Source organism: Myripristis murdjan, chromosome 16 (genome assembly GCF_902150065.1).
Source record: "Myripristis murdjan chromosome 16, fMyrMur1.1, whole genome shotgun sequence".
NCBI classification, from domain to species: Eukaryota; Metazoa; Chordata; class Actinopteri; order Holocentriformes; family Holocentridae; genus Myripristis; species Myripristis murdjan.
In genome coordinates this window covers 4,541,177-4,557,263 of record NC_043995.1, presented here as the reverse complement: position 1 = coordinate 4,557,263, position 16,087 = coordinate 4,541,177, and the positions used below count along the sequence as shown (strand labels likewise).

The following is a 16,087-nucleotide window of genomic DNA, read 5'->3' as shown; positions in this document are numbered from 1 at the left end:
CATACTCCAATCCCATGACGGCCCATTAAAGAGCAGCGCGGGCTAGGATTTCCCCTCATATGTTTTAAATTGAAATTACGATCACCAAGTCTGCCATATGCATGAAGCTAAGGAGACAAGGCGCTTGGGGAGAAGGAGATAGTGTGATATCAAAATAGTTGGGCTGAAAGAGACACAGAGAGAGAGAGAGGGAAAGGAGGGCAGGATGACAGAAAAACAGAAAACACTGGGCTCTCTCTGATTGTGTCGGTGATGTTGCTTCATCCTACCACCCACAGTCCGACTGGTCAGGCTGTCCACCTGTCTGAATACATTTTGCATTAGAGTAACCTTCAGCTCCACTGTTCCATGGGTGGGCTTGTCATTACTGAGCCGCCAAGCGTCGTTCAAACTCTCAGAAACTGATTTCAGATTCTAGTGGAAATCGTTCGCTTTCCAAAGATCCCAAACATGTCCTGCTGAATTACAGGGAAATGTATATAAAACGATGCACAAGACATAGAGCTTTTTATATTTGATGAAATGTTCCAGCCATAAAACAATGACATCTGGGGTCCAAATATTTCACTCAGTGGAAGTGTGATGTAGCTTCAGTGAAACAGCAGATAAACAGTGGAAAGGATGATGGAAAAAAAATGTTTTTTTCTAACTTTGAAACTACCTAAGGGGGGATTTTGGTGAAAAGTGGAGTTCAAGCAGCTGTAGAGGAAATTATATTTTCCTCTGTTTGTATACACATTGATCAAATATGTAAAATGCAGACATTTTGAGAATTGGAATCCTTCAATTTGAAGTTGCTGCATCCAAATTCCATTCTTTTTTTCCAGGAGGTTTCAGACTAACTGGGTCTGTATTGACTCCCCTTACTAAACTTTTGCTAAAACCCTTCCAATCAGACTTACAACATTTGAAGTGACCCCAACACACCCTGATTAACTGCTTCTCAGCACACTTGACTCACTAAAGCCACAAGCAGATACAGGGAGGAGAGGTATGAAGAGATGATGACCCCAGATGTTCTTTGAGGAACCAATGGGACTTGACTCAGACGATGACTGGCCACGAGTTCCTCATTCCTATTTGTCCCTGTGGAGTGGAGGAATGATAAATACACACTCACACATACACACACACACATACCTGCATGGATAAGCACTTTCACTGATTTAGTGTAAGGAGGAAGTGATCCAGACATGACTCCAGTGACCTGGGCAAACACCCCAGAGAGATGCACTACTCCTCCAGCTAAACAAAGGCTGAGCGATAACTTTATGCTGTTGACAGAAACAGTGGAGAAGTTTCTGTTGTATGACGTCCAAGATTTTAGATTAAACACTCAGACCTGAAGCCTCTCTACTTCCCAAGTGTCTTAAATACACTGCTGATCCAAACCGTGGATGCCTTTGAATCTTGATGCTCGCCTGCAGCTGGGCTTTACAACCTCAGCCAGAGATCTTGCAATCCTATAGTGACACCTACTGTTCCTTTAAAGAATTGCGGTCCACCATGTGCTCTTGAAACACTTGTACTCTCTTTATTCAAGCCGCAATAACACCAAAAAAAAAAAAAAAAAAAACTGTGACATTTCTTTTTATTTAAAATTTTCCATGTATGACAGTACCAGTGCTTTGTTCTGCTACTTAACTAACATACATAAAGCAATCAAAATTGAATGTGACATTAAAAAAAAAAGAAAGACAAAAGTCTAAATATGTAAACTACACTGAAAACAGGTCTTTTAAGGCACATTTAAAATACAGCCTCCTTATAAAAGCAAAATGAATTGTCTAAACAGCACTAAAAATAAACAGTAACTCTAGATGGTTCCTTGGTTGCGAAGGAATTGTCATAGGCTTAGCAACAGAATACTATTCTCTGTGGTCTTTGGGATTGTTAAGGTCTGGTCTCATGTTGTCTGACACACTGATACTCTAGGATGCCATGTCCACCTCTTGTAGTGTTGACCTTGTTAAGTTAATAAATAGATATATCTGTAAAAACACAGTTTAACCCTTCGGAAACCAGCTGACAGAGTAGATACAGTGACTGTTACAAACATTACAATTCTAACCCTTTACAGTCAAATTTGCCCCGCCACTACATGGGACACCTGGTGTTGCAGGGATCTCCTGACTTGAAAAGTCCATAGACATTGACCAGTGGAAACATGGATAAAGCGCCGAGCATGGAGCCCAGCTGCACTACTGCTCCACACCACACGAGGGCGCTGTGGCCTTCATCCCGCAGAATCACACCAATGATGACCTTCACATAGGACAGGGTCAGGACAAACAGGATCCAGGCCATCACCTACAGCAGAGGGGAGGCAAATATTGTGCAAGGTTGGTTACCATTATCTCCAAAAGGACCTGCAGCCTCTGAAATGGTTCTCAGATAATCGAGTTTGGCCTCAGCACGTTGGTTAGCCAAACAAACACTAGAGCAGCTATTTAGTCAATTATTTCAGTTAGTTCTTTAAGGTGAACATCTGCTCTGTTTGGTTTTAATAAAAGCCTGCAGATCCATTGTCAAGATGGCATAACTGAAAAACCACAAGGCTAGAATATGCATTTCATTTTTCATGCTCAACACTTGTGATTTTAAGATGCAAAGGGACAAAATTAAACACATAAAAACATCATAAAAGCAAAGTACATAAAATAAATGTCACTTTTTTTTATGTTACATCATCCCACAGCTCAGGCTACATGGATTCAGTTACAGCTCAAACCATTTCTTTGTAAAAAAAAAAAAAAAAAAAAAAAATCTGCACTGAGAAAGATTTTTCTGTAAAAGTGTCTTGCAATTGAGTGATGATAAAGATTATATTCTAGTGTTCGGTGGAAGTGATGAATCAAAAAAACTATAAAAATGAAAAACAAAAGTATCCCCTCCAAATAGCAGTGAGCCAACGCTCTGTCCAGACAAAGGACTCCCCAACGTTTGATCTTTTTCTCTTGTAGCTTTGATATCATTTGCTGACAAGCACCAGATGAAACAGTTATTTAAATGTGGCTGGGAATATGTGCAGTTTAATGATATCACCTCACAGGGTTTCTGAGTATAAACCGTCCTCCAGCAATCATTTTGAATATATTCTGCACATAGGGCTGGATGATGCAGACAAAATCAATGGACATCACAATATTTTTTCACTGAATACCTCAGTGTTGATATTGTGATGACATTGCAGGGATGACTATTGGTGCTTTTCACCAGATATTCTCCACAGTGCAATTTATGATGTTGACTGAGGAGGTGGAATCAACTAGAACAGTCTGTTCAGAGCAGTTCAGAAAATTAGGTTCATTGTAATCCATACTTTAAAACCAGGAAAAGAAAAGCCATATGCCATATCATGATATTATGATAAAATCAAAAATCCAAGACAATAATTAGTCTTGCACACTAATAGCCCTTGATGAAAGAGCAAATACAGCCCTCTGAGAAACTCCTTAGAAATGAGATGAGTCAGATGAGTCTCAAGAAGCTGGGACCCAATACAGGATGTGGCCCAGCTAACTCACGCAATCTAAGCACGGCAGCTGAGTGGCAGCTGCCTGTTGCATGCAAGTTGGTTCACTTCTGAAATCAGTGCTGAATTCAAGTGGTTGTAGTTCGTGAGATGTGAGACGCTGAAATGTAATGCGTCTCACGCATGTTTGTTTTGTAATGTTTTGTAATGTTAACACCAACTTTTTCCTATTTCGATGGACCTTTGCTTAACCTTAACCAAGACATTTTGGTGGCTGATGGTGTGTGTCCACAGGGTCAGTCATTTCCATGCTTCCCATTCATTGTCAGTGTAGGCAGCTGTGGGATGCATTCTGGTTGCACTGCACCTTGAGAGACAGGGCGTCACATAGGTGTCTGCTAAGGTCTAGGTTACTGTATGCAAATTACAGGTGTCTGGCGTGTCTCGCCGCCTCTGGAAAACTCCTGTGAAACCTTTAAACTAACTATCGTCGATCTAAAATGAAGACAGATTCAACAGCTGCAGGGTTTATTTCTCGCCTGGGTTTATTTCTGCTTTCAGAAATTTATTCTGGTGAACTGTTTTTTGTAATATCAAAGAAAGTTTTGAAAAGCCATGTTGGCCCAGTTTGAAATCCAGGAGTGGACGGCCCACTAGTAAAATGCTCATCCAATCAAATGCGGCTGTGAGGTGTTTGTGCGGTTATAGGAGAGAGTAGCTGCCAATCATCAGGAGCGACACGCCCATCAATTGTCCAAATGTGTGAAGCAGCACAGCAGCTGGCATCAAACACACGCCCCTGTGGACACGCAGCATGACAGAGCTAACGAAGCAAGCAAACAGGTGTTACTAATGAAACGTTACGAAAGTTTTTGTAACTTCAGGAAGGGATTTGAGTTATGAGTGATGCACAGATTTGGACTGGCATAATAATGGATTCTAATTAAGTCTGAGCTGATAGGATCACAAAAACTGTCATTCACATCACACTCCCAGAACAAATGTGGTATGTACCAGGGAGAGTCGGTACGACACGTTAATATGGAACTGCGTGTGTTGTTGAACTCTTTTATAGCCCATGGGTAACAGTAAAATGGGCTACAACATGCCACAGGAGAAGAAATATGAGAAGGAAAATGAATTGTGAGGGCATTATGAGATGCAGTGTGCATATCCTTCATTAACTTATTATACAGTAAATTGTGGAAGGAGGTCATAAAAAGTTTGTCAGAGATGTTTAACGCTAAAGTCCCCTTACATGCCAAACTGTGTGTGCTTGGAATATACCCGAAGAACTTTCTGCAAACATCAAAGCAATTTCCAGTTCTGGACTTTGGAATTCTTCAAGCCAGGAGAGCTGTTGCATTGTGCTGGAAGAGTATGGATGCTCCTCCATTGAGAATGTGGATAAGGGAGCTTTCTGATTGTACTGGACTGGAAGGACTAAGGTACATTGCCAAGGGCAAACGAAAAGACTTTGCTGAGCTCTGGGAACCATATCTGCATATCATGACAGATGAAAGTACAAGATTTATCTGAAAAGAGTTTGTAATTTTTGTGGGAAATATATTTGTTTATTTATTTTGTTTTCTTTTATTTATTTATTTATTTTTTTGTTGTTTGTTTGTTTGTTTTTCCCCTTATTATCTAATTAATGCAATTTAATTATCTATGTCTAAATTGAAAACGGTGCAAGTTAAGTGTATGTGTATGTCTGTGTGATGTGAACATAAATGTCGTATGTTTGGAAAAGTTTAAAAAATGACAATAAACACAGTGTGGGAAAAAAAAAAAAACTTATTATACAGTGGTATCTTTTAAAATCCAAACACATTTTGCAGTGAAAGACACTTACTATGACCACAGTTCCAGTGGGACTGTAGACCAGCAGAGGGCAGGGACTCAAAGCAGCCATGGCCATGATGTAAGCACCGAATGCTGTCCCCGTCACGGTCAAAACACCCATGAAGATGAGAGACCTAGAGACAGAATGCATTTGGGAAAGTTTACATGGGCATTGACTTGGTTAACAAATACTTACTCTCATGTGAACAAGAGATATATAGGAATATGGTACTGGGGAAAATCCAAAACATAAAAAGACAAAACAAATTTTTTCTTATTTCTTATAATGTAACCCACATAATTGCTATTACAAATTGCTCTTGTAATTTTCTAGCAATTTAATTTTAAATATAATATTTTGAATAAGTAGTTTTGTTGTAATTTTTATTAGAATTACTTTATTACTTTTTGCTGTTTCTTTTATTTTTTTCTTTTATTTTTTCTTTTTTTTTTGTAATTTTTATTCATTTCTTGCCAATTCGTCCATCCACCTTTTCCCATGTTTGTGATTTTGCTCAAACAGGTAAATCAATTTTGGCATCTTAATATTTGATTTAGACATCAAAATGCCACAGGCTATCTAAGACCTCTATTGACCTCTATCAGTGACCAGTAGGAATTGTAATAGCATCAGTTAAAGCATTGCCCCCCTATTCACACCTGTTTGTATAATATGCGCATAGTAAAGCCACATGTTTTCTCATAGAGAGTAGTAATCTAATTAGAGCAGAGCTCCCACAGAAATAGTCGTGGAGGAAATATAATAACAAAGCTTTTCAGGCTTTGCTGCTGAAATGTGTTGTGATGCTAAGTGCTCACTCATAGCACCTCTATCCTTTTTTCACTAGTTCTTCTTCAGTTCTAAATAGAGGTACATGACAAAGTAAATGACAGCAAGGGAGTGTAGTAAGCCACAAATATGAGCAGTAATCGCTGAGTCACTGGTCTTTATCAATAACCCTATCAACCTACCACAAATATACTATGGCCATTTGGTGCTATGGGGCAGAAAAAAATTATACTCATTGCCCCTTTAATAGAGTGGTGACCGGTCACCTTACTTACCTGATCGGTATAAACATGGCGATGAAGCAGGCCATGGGGTTCGCAACAGCTGCCAAGGTGGCAGCCAGATGGTAGGCTTTGTTCCCATAAGGCAGACAGGAGTATGACTGCACCGAGGGCAGCACCGCATTGGTCAGAGCATTGACCCAGGCCAGCACAATGAAGATGAACATCACCTCTGGGCTGCTGTACGTCCCCTTCCCGAAAGAGCTCCTCTGCTCTCTCCTGCTGGCCTCCGACGGACTGATCATAGGCTTCTGTTCTGCTGTCTTGACGTGCAGGGATAGATCTTGTTCTCTCTTGCCCGGGGCCAGGTGGTCGCTGAAGTACATGTCGCTCTTTCTCTCTCGTGCCACAGCAGGGTGATGGTTGAGTAGGATGAAAGCTACGAGGCACACCACCATCATGGCACTGAGGAAGAGGAAGAAGACCTGGGCAGAGAAGTTAGCGGGCTGGTAGATGGCCTTTAGCTCTCCACTGTCACCTGTTGTCAAATTATCGAACGTGTGGTTGGCTGCTTCAGCCGCAGTAACGTTTTGACAGTGGACCACCCCGACACCTTGAATCAGGGCCACCAAAGCAGGCACGAGGCCGCTGAGCCCTTCCCCTACAAAGTATGTGGTGAGGTACTGGGGGCTCAGCCTCATCATGAAGGGCAGGAAGGTGACGGAGGAGGTGCAGTCCACCACAGACAGCAGGAAGCTCAGCACCAGGAGGGGCACACTGTGCAAACTGCCACCCACTGGCACCGTGTACTGCCAGAGGAAGGCCAGCAGGAACGTGGCAATGATCCCCAGTCCCACGATACAGTAAATGACAAGCCGCTCGTCCAGAACCCCGGGGCGGAAGCGGTGCATGACGGTGATGAACAGGGGACCTATGTTGGCCATCTGGATGAGGACTGTGAGATAGGATGGCAGGTACCAGTACTCTGGGATTTCGGGTACCACTAGGGGAAGCTCCACCCACATTCCATTGATGGCCACCCATGAGCCCATGCCAAACAGGCACGCCAGCACGTGGGTCAGCAGCGACATGATGAAGGTGTTAATGAGGAATGCCGGGAAAGATGGATTTACACAATCTGAAATTCAAAAACAGTTTGATTATCAGCACGTGATTAACAGCTAAAGGACTCTTCACCACAATTTAAAAGAGATGTGGGACAATTAAAAATTTTCATTAAAATAAAATTTGTAGCAGGGCTTGACTGCATTGGGACAATATTGATCTTTCATTAAAACCTGTCATGGGCCAATCAGTATGTTTGATGAATATGATGTTATATTTACATATTTAATACTGAACTGGTTGTCTAAACAGCATTGGTTGTAAATTTGATAAGATTTCACATATGTTTGAATGAATATATGTATATTGTTATTATCTTTAATAGTACTATTAGTGTTTCTACTATTGGTGGTAGTAGTAATAGTGCTAGTAGTAGTACTAGTAGGCCTAGTACTAGTACGAGTAGCTGTGGTAGCGGTTATACGAGTAGCTGTGGTAGCGGTTATAGGGGCAGCAGCAGTGGTAATGGCAACAGTCACAGTAGAAGTATTAATTGCAGTAGTAATTATAGTGGCCTTTTAATTATCCCTTTAATTATCTATTTAATTATTCCTCAATTTGGCATTTTATTCAAATGTAATTAAATGTATTATCTATTAATTCGTTAAATTGTTTTTACCCCTTGTGTTTTTTTTTCCTTTCATATTTTATAATATACCATTATACCATATTCCATATTTTATTCTTTTTTATATAAATCATCCTTTTGCTCTTGGTTTCACTCAATGTTTTCACTCTCCATGCTATAACACCTGATCCTTTGTATTATTATTTAAATTTTCAACCTTTTATCCACTTAATCTTGCCTCTAGTGTTTCCTCATCTCTAACTGTCCAGATTTATGTGAGCATTTCGTCTGGTTACCGAGGTTCCTGTTTTATTGTATGGTGTATTACAGTTTCAGTTTTATTATGCCCTGTTTAATTATGTGAAGCACTCTGCGTTACATTTATTTATATGAAAAGTTCTATACAAATAAAGTGTGCTTGATTGATTGACAGTTGTAGCAATTGTAAGGGCTATGGTAGTCGTAATAGCAGTAGTAGAAGTAGTAGTGGCCTAGTTAGTAGGAGAAGTATAAGCAATAACAATTGCAGTAGTAGTAATGGTACTAGTAGAAGAAGTGCATGGGTTTCATGCTGGGTTTCAATGGAGGGTTTTGGTGTCTTGCAATGGTCTGAATGCTGAACCTTTTTGATTCAAACAAAAGCAAAGTCGTGGTGGAAACACTGAATTCATGTTTTAGGAAGGTTTCACATGCAATTAGAATTTAAAGAAACTGAACATCAGTCATTGGTGGCTTCAGTCCATCAAAATCAGTCAGCCTGTTGTTTTCTCTTGCTCTGTTACAGAACCACAGAGGGAGTTTTGAACGCCCCTGTAAAGTACCTTGTGGGTGACCCATGCACGCTAACAGTTAAACAGGATCTAGTAATATTATCTAAACAAGTTAGCATAGCATAGCTGACTTTCACATGTTGTCGTTGACCTCAAAAGCATGGTTGTTCTCTGTATTCCCATGTGGCTGGAGATGACCTTCCCACTCTGTTATTCCCTCCCTCCTGGGATACCAGACCTTTAGCACACTAACACACTACACCAAAAAAGCCTCATGTCATTGTAAGACACACTCATAACAGGAGTCATATAGAGGAACAGAAATTAGTTTTAATCTGTGACATAAACCCACAGGAACTGTGCTATCACGCAAAATTTGTCCCCATCCGTGATAGAGTGATTCATTTAGACCCAACCACAAAACCCATCAGATTTGAGCTGTGTCACTGAGTGAAATATGTCCTTTCTGATCTAATAATTTTAAGTTGATTTGAAGAGGTGATGTTCCTGTCAAAAATGTTTTTTTTTTTTGCTTCATATTTAATGAGTTTTCCTAATTTAACGGGTACTACTGGGTAAACATGAAATTCACATGATGATATATTTTCAATGTCCTGTACACACTTTGTAATGCATCGGTTATAAATAACAAAACTCTGTATTTAGAAATAATATTAAGCCATAAAAAGAGCAAAAAATAATATTTCTTTCCAATTTTAGGTCAATCAGTGAGATTTTACGGTGATTTGCATATTTTTCCATAGTCATGTAATAGGAATACGGGATGTATAAATTTACTAACATAAAAGATGCTAGTAAATTTGAACATAACAGGAGGGTTAATTATGTATATATCTAGGAGGGCGCCAACTGCCCAGAATAAATAGCAACTAGGAGATTATTTGGTAACACTTTACGATAACAGTACAATAATTAACGTTAGTTAACGTTACTTAATGCCATAATGGTTAATTAACTGTCAGTTAATGATTATTATGGCATTTACTAATGTCAATAATATCTACAATAACCCTTAAATAACATATAAATTAATAGCTTAGCATGAACAGCATTAGTACATGATTCTTAGACACATTAGTTAACAGTTAGTTAACTGTTACTTAATGTTCATTACCTGTTACTTAATGTTTATTACGTCATTAACTAATGTTAATTGTTGTACTCTTATTGTAAAGTGTTACCGATTCTTTTTAATACACAATGCTCAGGTTCATCAAGTAAAACTTCTAATAATCTCTACTATCTAATATAATAATGTCTAATAATGACTTAAAGCCTCACTTAGGTGAAATTAATAACGCAAGCATAACATAGTCCTAGTTTTGTCCTGTGACAAATGAACCAGTTAAACTCCTGGTTTCTGTCAAAAATTGTGAACTCATCCTAGATTGCCACTTTGCCTCTGTACACATTGTGTGTTACTCCACTTCCCTTACGTTTCACCATCCCTTTACACAGCACTGCTTAATCAACAAACACACAGGGAGCAGATGGGCTTGGAAAGGCTTGCTGCTCTAGGATAACCCAACAATCCAATAACCTCTGCGTACTTCACTCACAGTCCAAAGAGATCAGAATTCATCATCCTACCTCATTCAGAACAGAGCCAGAAAGAGATTGCCTCCCCCTTCCTCCTTCCTCTTAAAACAGTTTCATTCCATTATGATCACAGTTTTTTGTGTTACATCAGCCACACAGTGTGTCTCTGTGTGTGTGTATTTGTGTTGGTGTGTCCATTCACTACCCCTCTTCTGTTACGCATGCACACACCAAGTAACATTGTGCTTCCGCCTAACTAATGCACCTGATGGGAGGCACTGCGCAGACGCAGCCTTCCTACGTCACCATGACACTAGTCCTCTGCTATTGGAGGCTGCTTTCAAAACCAGCCGGCCATGTGCTCTGCCTGAGCCTCACAGCTCAGCCGGTGTAGGAGGAGGGGAAGAAGAGGGCGAGGTTTCAGCCAGAGAGAGCTCCTCCTCTAGCTCTCCCTCCCCCACATCCAGCATGTACGACCTTGGGGTCTGCCCTCCCTTAAAGAAACAGGATCTGGTAGTGTGACTGAGGAGGGGGCAACTGCTAGTAGCTGCACATGCAGCACACACTATGGACTGATGTGTACTTGAATTAGATGAGTGTAGAATACAATCTGCCAGCTTTGGTCTTTTGTTAAATTAGTCAAAGACCTTTTGTGGCAGGCACAGCGTAGGTGTTACTAGTGATGTTAATGAAGGTTCTGTTTTATTTAAGTGTAGCAGTGAACCAGAACCATGGTTCTGTCAGGGCCTTTTCATACTAGGTACGATTTCCTTGTACCATGCCTTAACAAGCAGTTGTTCTTGAGATCACATGCTCCTGTGTTAACATAGATAGACAGATAGGTGAGGAGACAGAGGGAGAGAGATAACTATAACTATAACTATATAATAAATCGGGATTCTAGATGTAACACAAATTGGCAGAGTTGTGACATTTCAAAATGTCAGCTCACTGTAAGGAGTTTTGTGTGAATGAAAATTTAATCTGATAATTCCTCAGTGAGCCACAGCTAAAAAAAAACAAAAAAACAAAAAACAAAATCAAACAAAAAGGAATTCAATGAGGATGTGAATGCAGCATATAAATCAACATATCACATAAAGAACATTAAAAAATCTATTTTTTTTTCTTTTTAATAAATACAGTATGACAGTCCGCCGTGTTGCTGAGATTGTCCATACTTCCAATATGTTGCTCAAACAAATAAGCCTCATGTACATTAATTAGTAGAAGAAAAGAATATTATACTGTAGCACCAAAGTATTTTTTTTTTTTTTCTCAGAAATGATTACCAGTAACCAGTGAGTGAACCATCACCGCTGTTAGCCAGAGCTATCCTCCTCTAATATGACACAGAGTCCTGACCTGAATAGGCATGTTGGGTCAGTTTTGGGTCATCACGGGGTTGATGAGCTAAATGGGCTTTAACACCCTGACAAGACTACAATTCTGGGGAAAACATTAAATTGTGAATGAAGCGTGCATTTACTGTCCCATGTTCACCAGTTCAATATTCTGTTAACTAATATTAACCCTAACCAGCCCTCAAATACAGAGCTGGACCACATCTTGTAAGGTTGCCATTATGTGCTTATACAGAGCTGGGGAACACAGGACCGTGGGAACATAGGATCTTGGGAACATAGCCATCTATTAAAATTAAAATGTAAATATGTTTTTAACTAACAGCAAATATTGGTTTCTTCTGCATGGCCTGGTAGAAACTGCTCCGTCACGACACTGATTGTGAAATGGAGCTTGGCATATCAGTCCACGTTCCCTTCCAGCTCCCTGCCTCGGTTTTAATGTGCCTTATCTCTCGTGGCCTGGAGGGGCCTTGGCTAGCCTCGCCCAAACAAGACCAGACAGACTGAGCTGCATATTATTTATGGTTGATGATCGAGACTGGCTGTTGACAGGCAACATACGGAAAGCAGCTAAAGGCTTATTAGAGTTGAAATATTTATGAAGAATGCAATGCGCCTGCAGTCGTTTGGCGTGACTGGCTTGTTATGTGTAGGTTTGGTAACCCTCCCTAACCTCATTATAATCTTAGGCGTGGAGAGAATTTCTAAACTAGTCTTAACCGGTTTGTCAAGTTTAATGTTTGTAGCACCAACTCATATTCAGCAGGTAGGCCTTTGGTTTTAAATCCGATAAAGGGGAAAAAACCCTCCTGAATCCTGTATAAAGACAACTATTAGTGATTTATCTTGCATTTCTAGGCCTATTTTGTTTGTTGGTGTGCTTTTCTCCTATCTGCTGAGAAGTGGCTCAGTGTAAACAGTGGAGTTTAGCAGCTGAAATTGTTTCATCTTTTCAAAACATCAACAGCAAATGCCATGTTTTGCTGTCAGTTATTCAGAATAATAAAAAAAAGGTTTCATATGCCAAAAGGTCAACCATCACATAGAGAGAAGTCCTCCACTATAAGAGAGGCAGAGTTACCAGTTTCTCTAGTGACAGAGGCCTCAGCTGACAACAGTGCAGCCATAAGTGAGAAATGGGAACAAGTCATTAACTCTCTCACTCACAAAATCACTAACTGAAATAATAGTAGGTGAGATATGGTATACAAAAAAAGTGATAATCAGAAAATAGCTGACTCCTGCAAAGCATTGAACATCACAGATAATGTAGAAATTTGATGTTGCAACTACAAGGTACCCAAACTCACTATCTAGAAGTGTATGGTATTCTGGTAAACAGTTAAATGCAACTGATTCCTTGTTTTACTGCCAGTGACTCAACAGGGAGTCCATGCTGCCTTCCATGCTTTGTGTTGTAGTTAAAACACTGAGAGAAAATAATTATGATTGATATTACCTCATTTTCTTTAAAGGCATTGTTCTATGCCTACAAACAGACTGTTCAGATCTGCTGGGAGAAGAAATATTTTCTTCCACAGGTAAGAACCATGAATTATCACACAGTGATGTAGGATATTTAAGAAAACTTAAAAAAAAAAAAAAAAATCTTGTTCCAAAATTGAAATGGCCTATATTCCTCTTTAGCAGGAGACAGATGACAGCTGCAGATGACAAAGCTGTGCCTGAGAAGTCCAGATGCAGATTCAAGTGCTGAGCCCAAATTTCTCTCAGCATGTATTATTTGTGATTTCCTCAACATGTTAATGAAAAGTGTTTATATATGCATGAATTAGACTTCTAAGGCATAATTAGCTATCAAGGAGTGTTTACATTAGTGTTCTCGATTTTTAGTTTTAGACACCATCTACTCAGTGAAGACACATGTATGAAGTAAACCTTTTTTCTTTTTTGTTTTGGAAAGGAAATATTACTCTATTTTACTGCTAATAAATGATCTGAAAATAAAGAAATACATTTATAAAAAGAATATGTGTTAAAAGGTAAGTGTGTACAGTGTGCACTAACTGCCTAATGAATAACCTTAGTAATACTAACCTGTGCTGCTACAGGCTGGTTAGAGGTGATGCCCTGATGAACTTTGCTAAGCCTGAATAGCATGACCAGATATTTGCCAGTCGTCTTAAACAGCCTAGACTCAAGGAGCCGAAAGAAATCTAAATCCTATTCCCAGTGAAAACTGTAAAATAAAGCAGGATGTCCTTGTACACACTCACATTAACTCGTGATAATATTGTCCAGACAGTCAAAATAGTAGCTTTTCTCAAGGGTGTTACTTTTAACAGATAAGACGACCAAAGCTCTGCCTCAGTCCAGCCATAATTTAGCATTTAGGCACCATTTCATGTGGCAGACTGCCAAAGACCCCTGCCGCCAAGTAGAGGCGAGAACTTCTTTTCTTGGATTCAGATTATATGTAATATGTGTAACCCAGTTACACAGTACTTACTGTAATCTTACCTTTCTAATACAAACAGAAGTGTCTCTTAAATGCAAACTTTGCTCTGTTCCCAGAAGCCTGGTATAGTCAATAGACCAAGGATTCTCATTTTGGCAAATTAGTACAAATAAAATCTAAATCAATGGCATATCGACTCTATTTTCAAAAAGCTTCTTCATTCCTCTAACGTTCCTTAAATACAGGCAAATCTGGAATGTTTACCCCTGGAGCTTCATTTGCTCCCTGTCCATTTTACAGCTGATCAATTCATGCTGCAACCCATGTGTGAGTGAAATTGGGGACATGCCTCAATGTTTTTATGATGTGATTACATATTTACTTTTACAAATACGTATTTTGATTGGTATAGTGGTTGAAATGTGTTAAAAATATGTTAATGTGTTAAAATAGTCCTAAAACATACAGCAGAAATACATATTGGCATGATAGAATTCTTTGATATAATGCAAACAGACATATAAATCTCATCAGGTATTTCTCGTTAGGTAACACGTAGTGGGTTGGACAGTAGCCACAGATGAATAGCTAATACATACAGTCCAGCAGGAGCCTTGTGGGAGAATCTAAAGCAGTTGGTAAAAAGATATTAAGAGCAGATTTTTGCTCGAATTCATACAATTTTGACCCCAAAGAGACAGTTACATACACGCTACAAATTTTACATTCCTGGTACAAACTGAAGTCTCTCTTTAATGCAAATCTTACTCTCATGCTAGAACCACAGTTGGGAAAGTTTGCATTTATGCAAACATAAACAAACATAAGAGGAAGGTTTTATGAGCGAATTTTGATGAGGTTGCTTAAGGAACCTCAGTTCTAATGTTGCACGCATTTCATGAAGTAAACTGACGGCTGCAGTCATCAAACGTCCACAGGAGTCATGTAACAGTGTAAGACTACACAACTCCACACCAAACTCCATAAACTGGCGTAGATGCTTTACATTTTAAATTACCCTCATCCATCATTGTAAATTGCACAACGACACCACCTACCAGCTTCTGGCCTCCCTTTCAGCTGAAGCGCTGCTGGATGTTGGATGGGATGTGAATCTCCTGAGTCAACAGCCGGCTGTGGAGAGAGGTTATACAAGTGTGTGTGAAACTATGCCAAGGGCTATTACACTCAGATGCACACACTACCTACACCACTACATAACAGGACAACCACGCTCTGATGTGTCTGCCTCTGCAATAACCTTGCACAGAGTGTGCTGACTGCTTTGCACTAGTCTGGACCGGTGTCATGTGACCGCAAAGGGCTGAGCCAGGGGTCCAGTCTGGGAGTCAAAATCCTGGGCAGCGGCGGTGGGAGGTGCTGGAAGGGAACAAGGAAAAAGGGATGAAAGAAAATCAAGAAGGAGGAAAGAAGGAAGGGAAAGGGGGAGCTAGGATGGGAGCTGGAGAGGCTAGAAAATGGTGGGAGAAAAGTTAAAGGAAGAGATCCAGTGCTCTGCGGAGGATGGATGTGCTCTCCATTGGGTTGGGGAGTGAGTGTGTGCAGCTTAGTCAACCATAAGATGACTGTGGACAGCGGCTTGTGGTTTCTGAGTGGGTGGTGGGTGGAGGTCAGGATCGCTTTTGTTCAGAGCAAATTCCAGGTCAAATGAGAGACCCCCGTTGAGCGGTCGCTTTATGGGATGGTATTTGATTCGAGTGCCCTTGCGCCCACCTCTGTGCAAGTCATTACAACATGTACTCTTCCCCAATTTTGTCAACAAAATAATTTGCCAGCTTATAATACAGCGTTATTTGTGATTGAATTACGCTTATTCCTTTAATTTAAAGTTTTAACATGATTTGGCGGTGGTTCTCAACATGGTGTCCTGGGAACCCCAGGAGTCCTCAAGGGAGTTCCAGGGCATCCCCAGAAAAATGGGCAATA

The 16,087-nt window shown here is 40.0% G+C and overlaps 1 protein-coding gene across 3 annotated transcripts; it reads right to left on the bottom strand.

The window, feature by feature from the left end:
* Positions 1-1,575: 1,575 nt before the first annotated feature.
* On the bottom strand, positions 1,576-15,380 carry slc52a3-2b (solute carrier family 52 member 3-2b). 3 transcript variants are annotated; one of them, XM_030073224.1, is made up of 4 exons: positions 15,199-15,380; positions 6,386-7,469; positions 5,331-5,454; positions 2,098-2,310 (listed from the first exon to the last, which is right to left on the bottom strand). In XM_030073224.1, exons 2-4 carry the CDS (start codon positions 7,420-7,422, stop codon positions 2,098-2,100), a joined length of 1,374 nt encoding a protein of 457 aa, XP_029929084.1. In that variant the 5' UTR covers positions 7,423-7,469; positions 15,199-15,380. The 3 variants fall into 3 exon arrangements, with proteins under 3 accessions (XP_029929085.1, XP_029929084.1, XP_029929082.1); XM_030073222.1 differs by lacking the exon at positions 15,199-15,380 and adding an exon at positions 10,406-10,588; XM_030073225.1 differs by lacking the exon at positions 15,199-15,380 and having other exon boundaries at positions 1,576-2,310; positions 6,386-7,422.
* Positions 15,381-16,087: the final 707 nt, after the last annotated feature.

Coding starts and splice junctions, on each gene's coding strand:
- slc52a3-2b (XM_030073224.1), bottom strand. CDS start 7,422: ATGTCGCTGCTGACCCACGTGCTGGCGTGCCTGTTTGGCATGGGCTCA. Junction 5,455..6,385: donor GCCATGTTTATACCGATCAG/GTAAGTAAGGTG, acceptor TTCTGTCTCTAG/GTCTCTCATCTTCATGGGTG. Junction 2,311..5,330: donor CCACTGGAACTGTGGTCATA/GTAAGTGTCTTT, acceptor CCTCTGCTGTAG/GTGATGGCCTGGATCCTGTT.